This window comes from Pelophylax lessonae (assembly GCF_965119305.1).
Source record: "Pelophylax lessonae genome assembly, chromosome: 12".
Taxonomy (NCBI): domain Eukaryota; kingdom Metazoa; phylum Chordata; class Amphibia; order Anura; family Ranidae; genus Pelophylax; species Pelophylax lessonae.
This window is the reverse complement of record NC_138779.1, coordinates 11,324,551-11,342,245: the sequence shown is the minus strand read 5'-3', so window position 1 is coordinate 11,342,245 and position 17,695 is coordinate 11,324,551. Positions and strand designations below refer to the sequence as shown.

General features: G+C 43.5%; 1 protein-coding gene and 2 long non-coding RNA genes across 10 annotated transcripts in view; 2 read left to right on the top strand and 1 right to left on the bottom strand.

Annotated features, from left to right (window-relative positions):
* ACOT7 (acyl-CoA thioesterase 7) overlaps positions 1 to 11,922 on the top strand; it is a 190,573-nt gene extending 178,651 nt beyond the window's left edge. The window contains exon 5 of the mRNA XM_082273348.1: positions 11,586 to 11,922. Within this exon, the coding sequence (XP_082129474.1) occupies positions 11,586 to 11,693 (108 nt within the window). The 3' untranslated portion in view covers positions 11,694 to 11,922. The remainder of the gene's footprint in view (positions 1 to 11,585) is intronic.
* A 1,047-nt stretch (positions 11,923 to 12,969) lies between these two features.
* LOC309567638 lies at positions 12,970 to 15,523 on the bottom strand. 7 transcript variants are annotated; one of them, XR_014225942.1, is made up of 6 exons: positions 14,455 to 15,523; positions 14,236 to 14,400; positions 13,848 to 13,957; positions 13,535 to 13,643; positions 13,315 to 13,479; positions 12,970 to 13,096 (listed from the first exon to the last, which is right to left on the bottom strand). It is a non-coding gene; the product is annotated as an uncharacterized lncRNA (long non-coding RNA). The 7 variants fall into 7 exon arrangements; XR_014225943.1 differs by having other exon boundaries at positions 14,236 to 14,344; XR_014225944.1 differs by having other exon boundaries at positions 13,315 to 13,424; positions 14,236 to 14,344.
* On the top strand, positions 12,981 to 14,192 carry LOC309567639. 2 transcript variants are annotated; one of them, XR_014225949.1, is made up of 3 exons: positions 12,981 to 13,073; positions 13,511 to 13,674; positions 14,152 to 14,192. It is a non-coding gene; the product is annotated as an uncharacterized lncRNA (long non-coding RNA). The 2 variants fall into 2 exon arrangements; XR_014225950.1 differs by lacking the exon at positions 14,152 to 14,192 and adding an exon at positions 13,879 to 13,983.
* Positions 15,524 to 17,695: the final 2,172 nt, after the last annotated feature.

Sequence of the window (17,695 nt, the reverse complement as noted above, 5' to 3'; positions counted from 1 at the left end):
AGCAGGAGGTCCTGGGAGGAACGAAGAGAACGTGTTGGTCGGTATTTTGAGACCAGATTAGTGATGTAGCTGGGCGCCAAGTTATGGATGGCTTTGTAAGTTATGGTTAGTAATTGAATTTAATTCGTTGGTTGAGTGGCAGCCAATGGAGGGATTGGCAGAGGGGTAGCAGACACAGAGCGGTTTGCAAGGTGGATGAGCCTGGCAGCAGCGTTTATGATGGACTGAAGGGGGGATAGTCTTTTTAAAGGTAAGCCGATGAGAAGGGAGTTGCAGTAATCGAGACGAGAGATGACCAGGGAGTGGATTAGAAGCTTTGTGGCATCATTGGTTAGGAAGGGACGTATCTTGGAGATGTTGCGGATGTTGAGGCGGCAAGCTTCGGACAGTGACTGGATGTGCGGCTGAAAGGACAGTTCAGAGTCCAGGATTATACCTAGGACCTTGCCATGGGTGGACGGGTTGATAGTTGTGCCTTTTGATGTTGACAGAGAAATCAGGGGAGGAGGACCGTGGGGAAGGAAATATCATGAGCTCGGTTTTGGATAGGTTCATTCAATATTCCCACGTCCTCTCTAGAAGTAGCCCAATATTCCCACGTCCTCTCTAGAGGTGGCCCAATATTCCCACGTCCTCTCTAGAGGTGGCCCAATATTCCCACGTCCTCTCTAGAGGTGGCCTAATATTCCCACGTCCTCTCTAGAGGTGGCCCAATATTCCCACGTCCTCTCTAGAGGTGGCCCAATATTCCCATGTCCTCTCTAGAGGTGGCCCAATATTCCCACGTCCTCTCTAGAGGTGGCCCAATATTCCCACGTCCTCTGTAGAGGTGGCCCAATATTCCCACGTCCTCTGTAGAGGTGGCCCAATATTCCCACGTCCTCTGTAGAGGTGGCCCAATATTCCCACGTCCTCTGTAGAGGTGGCCCAATATTCCCACGTCCTCTGTAGAGGTGGCCCAATATTCCCACGTCCTCTCTAGAGGTGGCCCAATATTCCCACATCCTCTCTAGAAGTGGCCCAATATTCCCACGTCCTCTCTAGAGGTGGCCCAATATTCCCACGTCCTCTCTAGAGGTGGCCCAATATTCCCACGTCCTCTCTAGAGGTGGCCCAATATTCCCACGTCCTCTCTAGAGGTGGCCCAATATTCCCACGTCCTCTCTAGAGGTGGCCCAGAGTGTTTCTGGCAACTCTGCAAGCACAGGTGGTTGTGTTCTTTTCTTGCGCTGCTGCAATTAACACATGCAGACTATCGGACACTTTTTCTTCCAATTCAGTCAGTGATGACGTTGCGAAGACTCCCTCTGGGGTGTAAGTTACGGAGCATTGTAATTTCGATAAAATATCTCTTCCCAGCAGATTACAAGGCACCGTATCAGACAACAGGAAAGTTGACTGCAAGGAAATATCTCCTAATTTCACCTGAAGAGGGGGAGTTTCCTGCAATATCATTGTGGACCAATTTAGTCCTACCACCGGCACACTGCACTCTGTGGGCAGACGGGAAATAGTTTGTGTAGATATTACACTTTTATTGGCCCCTGAGTCCATCAAGAAGGTCAACTCGCTGTCTTCAAAAAATGGCATTTCCTTTATGGTTAATTTTACAAAAGCATCTTGGCCATTTGTGTCGGAGATTACTGGCAATATTGCGTTTAGTCAATCTCTCTTAACCCATGGTTTCCTGCCCTGTCTCCATGGCAGACGGCATTCTCGTGCTATATGACCAGGCTTGCCACAATTGTAACAAGTCAGGGTGGAGAACCATTTTCTCTCTCTCTTTAGTTTTAGTTACGCCTTGTTAGTAAATTGGTCCTTCTTTCTAGGCATGCAGCCAGCATTCCTCATATCAGCACGGTACAGATATCTGACCTCCACCTGGCTCTGGGCCAGATACGCCCAACAAGGAGATGCTTAGCGCTGTTAGATTATCAACATAGAGAAAACGGGAGAGGAAATTAAGGTTTACAGAAAGTTTTTTTAGATAGAAAACGGCCAGCTCGGGCTTAAGATATTATCCCTGCTGACATTGATCAGTCAGTGTCTCATCGCACTCTATCATTCCAGACGTTCCAGAGAGAGGACATGTCCACTTTCTTTATCTTAGAGCAATTTCAGAGATAAATGATTGGTGGTCAGCGGTCCTTCCCTGGTCAGCTTCCTAAAGCTGAAACCATCCCATGCACACCCACTGCCTCCTTTTGAGGATTTTATCCCGGTGTTCTGTCAGAATACCATACCCTATCAGAATTCCATACCTCCGTCATTTCCGGTTGCGGATCAGCTGTGGCTTCATCATGAATCAGCTGTAGCCGCGTCACAAGTCGTACTGCACATGCACTGAATAGGTAGGGCATTTTGATAACATCGTAAGGGGTCAGGCAAAAGTCCTAGTGTGCATGCGCACCAACGGGTCAGCAGCGGGATCTCTGATAACAAACATCCATCAGATCTCCATGGCCCACACTGCGCTGACCCGACACTGCACCGACCCGACAATCCAATCTCCATGACCCACACTGCGCCGACACTGCACCGACCCGACAATCCAATCTCCATGACCCACACTGCGCTGACCCGACACTGCACCGACCCGACAATCCAATCTCCATGACCCACACTGCGCCGACCCGACACTGCACCGACCCGACAATCCAATCTCCATGACCCACACTGCACCGACCCGACACTGCGCCGACCCGACAATCCAATCTCCATGCCCCACACTGCGCCGACCCGACAATGAGACAGTGGGCGTGCGCGTGTGGGTGGGGAATAGGATTGTCTCATTGTCGGCTCAGTGTGTGCCATGGAGATCGGATGGATGTTTGTTATAAGAGATGCCGCTACCCGATGTGTTGGTGCGCATGCGCCCGCTCATGCGCAGTAGGACTTTTGCCTCACCCCCTTACGATGTTATCAAAATTCCCTACCTATTCCGCGCATGCGCAGTAGGACGTGTGACACTGCTACAGCTGGTGCATGACGAACCCGCACCGGAAATGACGTAGGTAGGGAAATCTGATGGGGTAGGGTTTTCTGATAGAACACCGGGACCTTTCAGGACAGGGTGTGCTGTCACATGCACGCTGGATTCCCTAAGACACAGCGGAGACCAAAGGATCAATGGGGAAAATGAAAGTGAAACAAAAGTACAGTAGGAGAAAGAGAGAGAGAGATCAAGGGGGAAATATTTTGGTTAGTACTCTGCTTTTAACCACTTGCCGACCACCAGCAGTACATATACTGTGGCAGGTCGGCTCTGTCCCATGAAACGATGTAACTGTACGTCACTTATGGGACGGCGAGTGGGGGCACACCCATTCGCCAAAGGGGGGAGCCAATCAACAGGTTTGGTGGGCCGCGATTGCCATTGGGCACCTGCGATCGCTCCCCTGTGGAGACAGAACGGTGGTCTGCTAATGTAAACATGGCAGACCGCGCTGTTCAGTCATTATTGAACAGGTCCCTGTGTTCATTCAGTAAATAAATCCTCCCACCCACAGTTAGAAAGCACCCCCTAGGGATACATTTAACCCTTTGATTGCCCCTGGTGTTAACCTCTTCCCGTCATTATTACAGTAACACAGCACATTTATAGCACTGATTATTGTAGTAATATCACTGGTCCCCCCAAAAGTGTCAAAAATGTCAGGGGTCCGATCTGTCCGCCACAATGTCGTGCAGATCGCCGGCCATTACTAGTAAAAAAATAAATAAAAAATAAATCTTTCCCCTAGTTTGTAGACGCGATAAACTTTTGTGCAAACCAATCAAAATACGCTTATTGGGATTTTTTTAACAAAAATTTGTAGCAGAATACAAATTGGCCTAAAATGATGAAAAAATTTTGATTTTTAATTTTTTTTTTATTGGGAATGTTCTGTAGCAGAAAGTAAAAATATATATATATATTTTTTTTTTTTCAGAATTGTTGGTCTTTTTTTGTTTATAGCGAAAAGAAAATCTTTTTTTTAATGTGTGTAGCATGCCCGGTCTCCACAACGCCACAATTACTTTTCCAGTTAAGTAAAGTAATAAAATGTTCGATTGTTGTCAGTTTTTGCTGCTGGATCACACAGTGGATCTTTCCACCACCGCCTCCACCACCGCCACCATCCTATCTATGGCTAGCAACATACAAAAGCGTTGTTGGTGAACCTGCTGCCTGTTTAACACAGCTGTACATAGAAGAGGCTGGAGGACTGCAGATGTGCGCGGCATGCCATGTGACACAGCTGGCCGCCGTGTGCTTTAGAGAGACATGTACTCTAAGCCTTCACATAAATAATATATTCCAGGAGGTGGGGAAGATCCATTACCATGACTTTTCCCATCTTCTGCATAATCAAAGAAGCCGGTTGACTCCAAACATACATCACAACGCTTCATACATTTATTTTATTGGGTTTTGAATTAAAATACTTTTGGTTGTAAAAAGATGACAAGATTAATACTGGCAGAGGCCGATCCAGATTATATTTAACACCTTTGCGCAGGGAGGTGGGGGAAGGTTTGATGCCGGGAGGTGGGGTTTATGATCAGGAGACCACTGTGATTGGCTGTCATGGCGGTCACCTGATCGGAAAGCAATCTGAAGCTTTCCATTAACTGTGCCAGGAGCGCGCAGGGCGCGCAGTCTCGTCTTAGCTGTGTTGACTAATTGGAACGCAAATATGCGGCCTCTCGGTACCAAGACCCACCCGCCAAGAGGCTGCATATTTTTAGACACTGATGTAAAATTTGACGACTAATGGACCAATGCTGGTCCTCGGCCACCACATCTTGCAGTCATTGCTTATAACTTGCAAACAAGCAGTACCCCTGCTGGGACTGAAGACAGTGGACACCTCCACAGTTTATGATAATATGGACTGGGGGTCGGGCGGGTCGCTCTCTCCCTCGTGGCGCAGCATGTTCCCGTTGGGGCGTGGCGGGGCCTGGGCCCGCCAGCACAGATACAGTTTACACTGAGGAGTTCCACCAACTGCAGATGTTTATGTTACTGCTTTAATAACTTGAGCACCATAAGCGCCGGTTCACACTACCGCGACGCTACTTCCCGGGGCGACCTCCGAGATCGCGGTGCGAGCAGCGCGCCGCGACCTCGGAGCGGCCGCCACGGACTTCATAACATTGAAGTCTATGGCGGTCGCCTCCTGGTCGCCCCAAAGAAGCTCCGGACCCTTTTTCTAGGTCGGAGCAACTTGTGCCGCTCCTATTAGAACGGGTCCGCAGCTTCCCTATGGGAGGCGACCTGTGAGGCGACCAGGTCACCTCACAGGTCGCCCTAGTGTGAACCGAGGCTAACAAATGTTTCAAAGGGATTTTGATTTCTTGTTCTACAGTCATAGACTGTTTGTACCTTTGCATATCCTTTATTCTGAAACCAATAAAAATATTGAAAATATATATAATATAATAAAAGGTTGCACAAAAAAATAAAAATACAACAGAACATAAATTCTTGTCCTCCAGGCACTAACTAAACAGTACAGGTTCCTCTCTCAGGTATTAGCTTTTCCGAGTCCATGGCCAGAGCAACCTCCTTGCTCCAGTCCTTTCTTATTTATACCACCTGTTGGTGGTCACAAGTGGGAAGCAGCACCTGACTAGCATGCATAAAGAAAGGGATGTGGAGAAGTGTAAGGTTTTGCACTTGGGGACTAAAAACATAAAAGCACAATACACGTTAGGAGGGGAACCCTTGAGGGAATCAAAAATGGAGAAGGATCTGGGAGTCTTGGTAGAGGATAGACTAAGCAACAGCATGCAATGTCAAGCGGCAGCTGCCAAAGCCGGCAGAATATTAGCATGCATAAAGAAAGGGATGTATTCCAGAGATAAAACTATAATCCTTCCACTTTATAAAACTCTGGTCCGACCGCATCTGGAGTATTCTGTCCAGTTCTGGTCGCCAGTCCTCAGGAGGGATGTGTTGGAGCTGGAGAGAGTCCAGAGAAGGGCAACTAAACTAATTAGGGGATTGGAGGACCTTAATTATGAAGAGCGTCTGCAATCGCTTGGTTTATTCTCCTTGGAGAAGAGACGCCTGAGAGGGGACATGATAGCAATTTATAAATACCTCAATGGTGATCTCAGCATAGAAAAAAAAGCTATTCAGTCAAAAGGATTGCATGAGGACTCGTGGGCATACAAGGCGAGGGATGTTTTGGAGCTGGAGAGAGTCCAGAGAAGGGCAACTAAACTAATTAGGGGATTGGAGGACCTTAATTATGAAAAGCGTCTGCAATCGCTTGATTTTTTCTCCTTGGAGAAGACGCCTGAGAGGGGACATGATAGCAATTTATAAATACCTCAATGGTGACCTCAGCATAGAAAAAAAAGCTATTCAGTCGAAAGGATTGCATGAGGACTCGTTCTTTACTGTTAGGGCTACAAGATTGTGGAATTCTCTACCACAAGAGGTGGTTTCTGTGGGAAGTATGGTGCCTTTCAAAAGACTCTTGGACGTACATCTCAAGGATCAGAACATTTAGGGGTATGGGAGATGATTACGGCCACACACACCTATACAGGTTGAACTGGATGGACTATTGTCTTTATTCAACCTCACCTACTATGTAACTATGAATCCTACACAGTCAAGGTGGCCCGGAAAACCAGGACCGGATTCCACCTTAGTTTCCCACATATGAAAGAATGCAAAGTAATACATAGCGTCCCTCAATCACTTAGACTTTCATTATGTCACAAAGCGTTGGAAGACCCCCCTGGTCTTTTGAGTCAAAATATCTTGTGAGAGTTTAATATTTTTATAAGGGAAGAAGGAAAAAATGAAGAAGGAATAATGTATTACATAAGAGAAGATTAAAATGTTGGACATCTATTGACTTTGGGGATTTGCAATAAATGTTTGCACAAAGCACAGTTTTTTGGGGGGCTGCAGGCCCGGACTGGCCATAGGGCAGACCGGGCATATTCCCAGTGGGCCGTGCCCGCGGCTCTCACTCATCGAAGTTCCCTCACTGCGGCCGGCTCAGCGGCCACTCACCCTTCTGCTGCTTCTGAGCAGAAGGCTGATTGGCCGCGGAGCTGGACAAGTTAACAATCAAATGTTCCCGGTGCTTCTGAGCAGAAGGCTGATTGGCCGCGGAGCTGGACAAGTTAACAATCAAATGTTCCCGGTTCGCAGTTTCGGGGGGGGGGCGGCGGGGAGAAGGTAAGTGCCTGCATTGATGTTCCTCTGTGGTGAGTTTAGCAGGGCTGTATTATTTTTTTGGAAGCTCTGGATTACATATAGTTTCCGGTATCTTTTCAGGGTTACAAGAATGACCAGCAGCTCGGGGAATGAGAATAAAGTGAATGTATCTTAGCACTAAGAAACCTGTACTAGAAGCTGAAAGCCAAAAAAAAAATATCAAATGGAATTAAAAAGATCAAATCTAATTAAAAAGATCAAATTGAATTATAAAATGCACTTTACATCAATACCTAAAAAATGTGCAGCTCCGAAAAATGAACTCTGGTTTCCCTTTAAATATATTCTGGATCGGCCTCTTCCAGTATTAATCTTGTTGGCTTTTTACAACCAAACCTTTTTTCTTAAAACCCCTTAAAAAATAAATGTATGAAGCGTTGTGATGTATGTTTGGAGTCAGCCGGCTTCTTTGATTATGCAGAAGATGGGAAAAGTCATGGTAATGGATCTTCCCCACCTCCTGGAATATATTATTTATGTGAAGGCTTAGAGTACATGTCTCTCTAAAGCACACGGCGGCCAGCTGTGTCACATGGCATGCCGCGCACATCAGCAGTCCTCCAGCCTCTTCTATGTACAGTTGTGTTAAACAGGCAGCAGCTTCACCAATACCATTTTTGTATGTTCGAAAAGGTAGCAAGGTGTGGGGCATGAGTTGGGATTTTTAGGGTACCGTTATGTAACCAATAAGAGAAGTATATCTAAAAAATATGATTTTATTTATCACATGAAATCAAAAAGGACTAGGGGTAACAATACAAGATATTACTGTTACAAGACAATATGGAACATTATCATAGCAACAACATAATTGTTAAAATATCATATAAAATAATATCCTTGAAATTGTGGATGGACTAGTCAGAGGTCACAGTCAGCTTGGAGGTGCCAGAACTGTTATGTGTCCCTCTAATCGATCCGAATTCCACTACCCGACATGTTTCGCGGTATATACCGCTTCTTCAGGGGTACAAGGGGTGTAATTTGATACAAAGCCACTAAGAGATGACAAAGATAAATATACAATTATCATATGTCAATATAGACAAACATTCATGCATATATAAATTCATCCTGTTGTTTCGAATATCCGTGTGTGTCGAGTATGGAGCGTTGGCCACTCCAACTCCTGACACAAGTACGTCATTTATTCGATCACATGATAGACATTTTACTTACATGAGCGTACAAAAAAGGATCATCTACACTGGTATGTAGGCCAAGGCATATGTATGATACTACCATTGGTGGGACTGATGATTCATAACAAGCGGAGCATAGGCATCGGTCGCCAACTACTGCTTTATTGCCTTTGGGTCATCCTTGCCCGCCCGGGGGACGGTAGTTGGCGACCGATGCCTATGCTCCGCTTGTTATGAATCATCAGTCCCACCAATGGTAGTATCATACATATGCCTTGGCCTACATACCAGTGTAGATGATCCTTTTTTGTACGCTCATGTAAGTAAAATGTCTATCATGTGATCGAATAAATGACGTACTTGTGTCAGGAGTTGGAGTGGCCAACGCTCCATACTCGACACACACGGATATTCGAAACAACAGGATGAATTTATATATGCATGAATGTTTGTCTATATTGACATATGATAATTATATATTTCTTTGTCATCTCTTAGTGGCTTTGTATCAAATTACACCCCTTGTACCCCTGAAGAAGCGGTATATACCGCGAAACATGTCGGGTAGTGGAATTCGGATCGATTAGAGGGACACATAACAGTTCTGGCACCTCCAAGCTAACTGTGACCTCTGACTAGTCCATCCACAATTTCAAGGATATTATTTTATATGATATTTTAACAATTATGTTGTTGCTATGATGATGTTCCATATTGTCTTGTAACAGTAATATCTGGTATTGTTACCCCTAGTCCTTTTTGATTTCATGTGATAAAATTATATTTTTTAGATATACTTCTCTTATTGGTTACATAACGGTACCCTAAAAATCCCAACTCATGCCCCACACCTTGCTACCTTTTCGATTCTGATTAGGGATGAGGTACCTCATTATTTGATATCAAATCCAATGAGCTAACTTTTGCCATTTTTGTATGTTGCTAGCCATAGATAGGATGGTGGGGGAGGAAAGATCCACTGTGTGATTCAGCAGCAAAAAACTGACAAACAATCGAACATTTTATTACTTTACATAACTGAAAAAACAGTTGTGGTGTTGTGGAGAATAGGCCTTGCTACAAACACCAAAGAAAAAAAAAATAGAAAGATACAAAGTAACATTGTTTATAAACATTGATCAGACAGGAGATAGAGAGATACAAAGTAACATTGTTTATAAACATTGATCAGACAAGAGATAGAGAGATACAAAGTAACATTGTTTATAAACATTGATCAGACGGGAGATAGAGAGATACAAAGTAACATTGTTTATAAACATTGATTAGACAGGAGATAGAGAGATACAAAGTAACATTGTTTATAAACATTGATCAGACAGGAGATAGAGAGATACAAAGTAACATTGTTTATAAACATTGATCAGATTGGAGATAGAGAGATACAAAGTAACATTGTTAATAAACATTGATAAGATGGGAGATAGAGGGATACAAAGTAACATTGTTTATAAACCATAAGAGTCCATTCACACTGCCGCAACTTGTGAGGCGACTTGTGTGCCCTCAAGTCGCCCCAAGTCGCTTGACATAACAAAAGCAATGTTAATCAATGAGTGCCGTCTTAATATGCACTACTGAAGTGGCTCCGACTTCTGAAAAGGGTCCTGTACTACTTGGAGGGCGACTTGTGATCCGACTTTCCATTAAAATGGTCCTGAACCAGAAAAAAAGATAATTTTTCTTAGAATTTTTAGTAACACAGGTATATGGCTCCTCTCCACCTGGGCATTTTTGTTGCAGGCATGCCTGCCTCCAAAGACGCCCAAAAAATGCCCGATAAATGCCTGCAACAAAAACGCCCAGGTGGAGCGGAGCCATATCCCTGGGCTACTAAAAATTCTAAGAAAAATGATCTTTTTTTCTGGTTCTGGACATGCTACAGAGCTGAAACTTCACAGGTACACTTTTAAGACCCCCCCCCCCCCCCAGATACTAATCCAAAGAAATCTTTTTTTTTTTTTTTTTCAATAATTTTTTCAATATTTGGCTCTCTATCAAAAACGAAAATTTTTAAGAACTTTTTTTTGTGTGATTGAGCATGACCCAGAACCATCATATTCTGATTGGCCACATACAAAGTCGTCTATCATACAAGTCGCGCTGAATACGCGCAAAGTCGCGCTAACAAGTCGCCCCTTATGAGGCGACTTAGAGGTCGCGGCAGTGTGAACCGGCTCTTAAACATCGTGTTATGGCGCTTTTCCACTGCATGGAACCGTACTGGTTCGGCACGCTTTTGTGCTTTTCCACTGCTGGTACCGCATGGTATAGGGTCGGAACGGTTCGGTACGGTACGGTATAGGTTTGCTTTTCCACTGCATGGAACCGAACGGTACGGTACGGCTCTGAAAAAACAGTACCTACTCGATTGTGGTTCCAACAGGTACCAAACTGGTACCATATCCCACAATCCTTTGCATGCAGTCACTACTAGCCACTGATTGGTCAGAGAATCCCACCCACCCCGCTGTTATCCCACCCACTTAACTTTAGTACTACTTTAGTGGAAAAGCAAACCTATACCGTACCGTACCGAACCGTTCCGACACTATACCATGCGGTACCAGCAGTGGAAAAGCAAACCGGGCCAAGCAGGGCCGAGTAGAGCCGAGCCGGTACTAGCCGGTACTTGCAGTGGAAAAGTGCCATTAGTGTACTTTTAAACAGGACAAATTCTAGACTAAAATCTGTACTTTATAATTATGGCAATAATATTTTTTGTAATGCTCACACTGATCAAAGTAAAAAAAAAAAAGTGTGCTGCTTTATTTTTACATATTTGTCTATTGACTGCTTACAAGATAAAATAACTTATGCTAAATTCTATCCCAAAAGAAAGCGTGAGAAAGCGGCGATTAAAATATTGACGATCAATCCATGAGATAAAGTGAGATGTTTTATGAAGCTCTTTATGCAATATTTAGCGCGCAGTTTTCCTGATTTTGTGACATTTACTGCAAGCTCGTTTTAATTTAATGTGTTGGTGCTTTAACTATCGTATGTAATATTTTATAGAAAATGACATAAATATCATAGGGAGATAATAATTAGTAAACTGACCCTCCAAAGGGCAAATGAAAAACAGTAACCAACGTTCTGACACTTTTCCTGCTTTATTCAAAAAAAAAATGTTTTAAATGTATTATTACCTCTGTCCAGGAAAATCTTATGTTTTTTTTTTGTGTTCAATGTAGCTGGAGACTGAAGAAGAGAAGAAACGGTTTGAAGAGGGAAAAGGACGTTATCTGCAAACCAAAGCCAAGAGACAACAAATGCAGAGCCAGTCTCTGACCCAACAATAATGATCTATGATGGAGCCTGTGAACACAGAGATAAGGCCTTCAACCCAACGCCGGGCCAAACCCCTCACTATAAATGGGGCTTCGTGGATGTATCATATCATGTTAATTTATGCCGTTGTTTGTGCACTAATACGGAACGTATTTATCAATGGGAACACATTGTGTGTGTGTGAAGAGCACTTGTAGAAATTAGACAACACTCAGTAGGTAGCGATAATCAGTATTAGGATAATGACCCGTCTTGGGTGCTATGACCCGTCATAGGGGGTGTCTCCACCCAGTTCTCATTTCAAAGCCACAATAATAAAAATCTGTAAAGGGGAGACACAAATGTATGAAGAAAATGTTTGTTGAACCAATTTTGGGGACACAAGATCAAGGAAATGACAGAAAAACAGAAACCGCGTCAATTTTGTGGCTCTGGCCCCCCGCGGTCTTCCATGCTGGGTACACAGGGCGTTATTTTCCCTATGTACTTTCTGATCAGAAATCTACCAATCCGATCCCCGGCCCCAAACTTGGGGGGCTCATAGAATTCTGCACAGTATGCAACCCCAAAATGTATTTCTGCATGTGCACCCTGTAACCCCAATGGCCATATATGATTTGCATACGTATACAATTTTTTAAAATTAGCTATTCAAATTTTCAACGTTAGCATTTTTTTTTTTTCCAGGGTGACAATGCTCACCCACTGCCTTAAAGTAGTGAAAAAAAGTGCAAAGGCTGAAAGTTTTTTAAATGCATTCTATGCATGAAGGTAAAAAACCTTCTGTGTGTTGCTGCCCCCCTTAAAACCAGGTGGTGGCTTAGCTGCGGTTTGACTACCCACCTAAATTCTAACATTCCAGCTGGACTGGGCTGTACACATGCCATGGCTGCCCTGCTTTGCTTCACGGCCACTGCATTTTCACCCTGGCCGGCAGAGTCTGATAGGTGGCGATGCCTGTCAAACTAACCTGTTGAGGTAAGTAAGAGTATGCTGCAACCGTGAGCCAAACACTTGGCTCATGGTTGCAGGGTGGTATTATAATACAAAATCCCCCTTGAAGTTAAAAAACAATCATTTAGGAGGCAGTGGGATCTCCTTCTCAACACCTGTCAGCCGGTGCTTTACCGCAATCCACCACAGATCAACGGTAAGCACTGCAGCCCATGGAGGCTCCATAAAATTGACAAATGGACCTTGGTCTCTCCCTCAGAAAATATTAATCTGTTTCCATGATATGGAGAAATGCACTTTGGTCTCTCCCTCAGTAAATATTAATCCAGTTCTATGTTATGTATGATGTGCCTTGGTCTCTTCCACAGTAATTAATAATCTGGTTCCATGATATGGACCAATGCACCTTGGTCTCTCCCTCAGTAATTAATATTTTGGTTCCATGATATGGATGATCTACCTTGGTCTCTCCATCAGTAGAAATAATCAGGCTCCATGATGCGGCCGAATGCACCTTGATCTCTCCCTCAGTAATTATAAATCAGGCTTTACGATACAGATGAATGCACCTTGGTCTCTCCCTCAGTATTTAATAATTTGGTTGCATGATCTGGATGCTATACCTTGGTCTCTCCGTCAGTAATTAATAATCAATTTCTTTGATATTGCCAAATGCACCTTGGTCTCTCCCTCAGTAATTAATAATCAGACTCCATGATATGGCTGAATGCACCTTGATCTCTCCCTAAGTAATTAATACTAAAGTTCTATGATATGGCCGAATGCACCTTGGTCTCTCCCTCAGTAATTAATATTCAGGCTCCATGATACAGCCGAATGCACCTTGATCTCTCCCTAAGTAATTATAAATCAGGCTTTATGATACGGATTATTGCACCTTGGTCTCTCCCTCAGTAATTAATAATCATGCTCCATGGTATGGCCGAATGCACCTTGGTCTCTTCCTCAGTATTTAATAATTTGGTTCCATGATCTGGATGATGTACCTTGATCTCTCCGTCAGTAATTAATAATCCAGTTCCATGACCAAATGCACCTTGGTCTCTACCTCAGTAATTAATAATCAGGCTCCATGATCTGGCCGAATGCACCCTAAGGAATTATAAATCAGGCTTTATGATACAGATAAATGCACCTTGATCTCTCCCTAAGTGATTATAAATCGGGCTTTATGATACAGATAAATGCACCTTGGTCTCTCCCTCAGTTATTAATAATCAGGTTCCATGATATGGCCGAATGCACCTTCGTCTCTCCCTCAGTAATTAATAGTCATGCTCCATGATCTGGCCGAATGCACCTTGGTCTCTCCCTCAGTAATTAAAATTTGGTTCCATGATCTGAACAATGTACCCTGGTCTTTCCGTCAGTAATTATTAAACCAGCTCCATGATATGGCCCAATGCACCTTGGTCTCTCCCTCCGTAATTAATAATCAGGCTTTATGATACGGATCATTGCACCTTGATCTCTCCCTCAGTAATTAACAATCAGCCTCCATGATATGGCCGAATGCACCTTGGTCTCTCCCTCAGTACAGTAATTAATAATCATGCTCCATGAAATAGCCGAATGCACCTTGGTCTCTCCCTCAGTAATTAATAATCAGGCTTTATGAAAGGAATATTGCACCTTGGTCTCTTCCTCAGTAATTAATAATCAGGCTCCATGATATGGACGAATGCACCTTTGGTCTCTCCCTCAGTAAATAATACTAAAGCTCTATGATATGGCCGAATGCACCTCGGTCTCTTCCTCAGTAATTAATAATCAGGCTTTATGAAAGGATTATTGCACCTTGGTTTCTCCCTCAGTAATTAATAATCATGCTCCATGATATGGCTGAATGCACCTTGGTCTCTCCCTCAGTAACTAATAATCAGCCTCCCTGATATGGCTGAATGCACCTTGGTCTCTCCCTCAGTAATTAATAATCAGCCTCCCTGATATGGACGAATGCACCTTGGTCTCTCCCTCAGTAAATAATACTAAAGCTCTATGATATGGCCGAATGCACCTTTGGTCTCTCCCTCAGTAACTAAGGTATACGATTGCTTCCTGTAGCATTGTCTGGCAGACAGGATAAAAACTCTCTTTAGATGTCTCCCTAGTGTGAGCCCAAATGCCTAACAGCTAAGTCAATGCCAGCCTTGCAGACTATACCAGCCATTGCAGTATCCATAAGCGGAGAGCGACACTTGCTTGTTTTATTCATCTAGTAGGGTGGGATTAACCCTTCATTCATATTCACAACGCATAGAAATCAATATTTGCATGTAAAATGTTAGTCAAAAAGAGATTTATCTCAAGTCATTAAGTGATTTAGGTCTGCCTGGGTAGCCTAGGCTTTGGGTATTCTGCTTTCTATCAATATACAGCAATATGGCGATGTTCCCTGTGCTTAAAGAGAAAATGTTGCAGTTGAGAGAAAATGTAAAAATAAAATTAAAAAAAAATCATGATAGTTTTGTATTTATTTTAAAGTCGCCCATACATACCCCCAGTCTCTGTATGGGGCCACCTGAACAAACCACCCGGTTTCTATCCGGTGGGTTAGACCCTCATAGTACCGTACCTAGTTGTTGGGAAATGTAAGGGAGATTGTAAGATCAGATTGTAACCTGTGTGGCCAGCTACAGATTTTACATGTTTCATATCTGTGTTGCGCAATTGATCTATCTAGGATCTATGGTATTAACTGGACAGAAGTCAGGCACTGGAATATATATACAGTATATATGATATATGTATATATTCTGAATATAAAACCTGTACTGTATATCAGTGTTTTCTTTCATTCTTCTGCAAATGACTCAATAGAAGTCAGTTCTGGTTATGGGCAATTGGGTTTTCCTTTCTACATGGTACCAGGGTTGTCAACTGTTCCCTTTACTTCAGAGGTGTAATTAGGAATGTTAGGGCCCTGGTGAAAGAAACCATGAAGGGTCCCACTGACCCCCCCCCCCTCTTCTCCCCTACCCTACCCTCTTCTCCCCTCCCCTCCCCTCCCCTCTGTTTTCGGTTGGGGGGGGGGCCTTAACTACGGTCCTGCAGTTGGACCCTTTCACATGTTCTGCAGCAGGCCCTCTTCTTGCCTCTTTATTTAGTGTGACCCTTACAAATGTTCTGCAGTGGGCTCCCTTCTGTCATCTTGGGACCCTCCCATGTTGGTGGAACGCCAGGGCCCGGTCACAAGTGCAACATTTGCAACCCTGATAGTTCTGCCACTGCTTTGCTTACCGACATATATTACGTGAGTTCTGTGGCTAGTTAAAGAAGAATTTATGGCTATTTTTTTTTTTTACATTATTGAGTTCCTGATGGGACAATGTATGTGTAGTACTCTTGGGTGCCCTGTGACATTAGATGTGATGTCAGAAAGGGCACCCCATATTGGCACTCAGCCCCCTGATTCTGCAGCTAGCAGGGGAACTGCTGTTCTGTTTTTGAACCGCCTGTCCCCAGGTCTCAGCCTGAGACAGGCAGAGGGAGGGGAGACACGTCAAAAACAAGAAAAAGAAAGCGCCTCCCAAGTGCAGCAGCAATAGTATTTATTGTATGGACATAGAGAATAGAAACACTCACAATGGTAATAAAGGCTCATTAGCATAGACATCACTCCGTGTGCTACTGGCTGAAGAAGCTCAGCTTGATTCCCAATCCTCTGTGCTGAACCTGCAGCAATAAGACTGTTCCCCGGTAATATGGCCACCCAGCTTACTGGAACCAGCATGGAGCACAAACCAGCGGTATGATGTCACGTGGCGGTACCGCGTTTCGGAGCATATGTTTAGTTACATAGTTAGTTGAAAAAAGACACAAGTCCATCCGGTTCAACCATAAAAAAAAAAAACGTATTGAAAACCCAACCATACAATCCCATATATACAATCCTATACCCGCTGTTGATCCAGAGGAAGAAGAAGAAAATAAACCCCAGCAAATCATGATCCAATTTGCTACAGCAGGGGGGAAAAAATTCCTTCCTGATCCCCCAAGAGGCAATCGGATATTCCCTGGATCAACTTTACCTAAAAAAAAAATGTTAGTACCCATTTATATTATGTACACCCAGGAAAGAATCCAGGACTTTTTTAAAGCAATCTAGTGAGTTGGCCAGAACCACCTCTGGAGGGAGTCTATTCCACATTTTCACAGCTCTTACTGTGAAGAAACCTTTCCCTATTTGGAGACGAAATCTGTTTTCCTCTAGACGTAAAGAGTGCCCCCTTCTCCTCTGTGTTGACCTTAAAGTGAACAACTCAAACCCAAGTTCACTATATGGACCCCTTATGTATTTATACATGGAGATCATATCCCCCTTATGTATTTATACATGGAGATCATATCCCCCCTTATGTATTTATACATAGAGATCATATCCCCCTTATGTATTTATACATGGAGATCATATCCCCCCCTTATGTATTTATACATGGAGATCATATCCCCCTTTTGTATTTATACATATTTATCATATCCCCCCTTATGTATTTATACATGGAGATCATATCCCCCCTTATGTATTTATACATGGAGATCATATCCCCCTTATGTATTTATACATGGAGATCATATCCCCCCCTTATGTATTTATACATGGTGATCATATCCCCCTTTTGTATTTATACATGGTGATCATATCCCCCCTTATGTATTTATACATGGTCATCATATCCCCCTTTTGTATTTATACATGGAGATCATATCCCCCCCCTTATGTATTTATACATGGAGATCATATCCCCCCTTATGTATTTATACATGGTGATCATATCCCCCCCTTATGCATTTATACATGGAGATCATATCCCCCCCCCCCTTATGTATTTATAAATGGTGATCATACCCCCCTTATGTATTTATACATGGAGATCATATCCCCCTCTATGTATTTATACATGTTGATCATATCCCCCCTTAATCTCCTCTTCTCAAGAGAGAATAAATTCAGATCCTCTAATCTTTCCTCATAGCTGAGCTCCTCCATGCCTCTTATCAGTTTGATTGCCCTTCTCTGTACTTTCTCCAGTTCCCT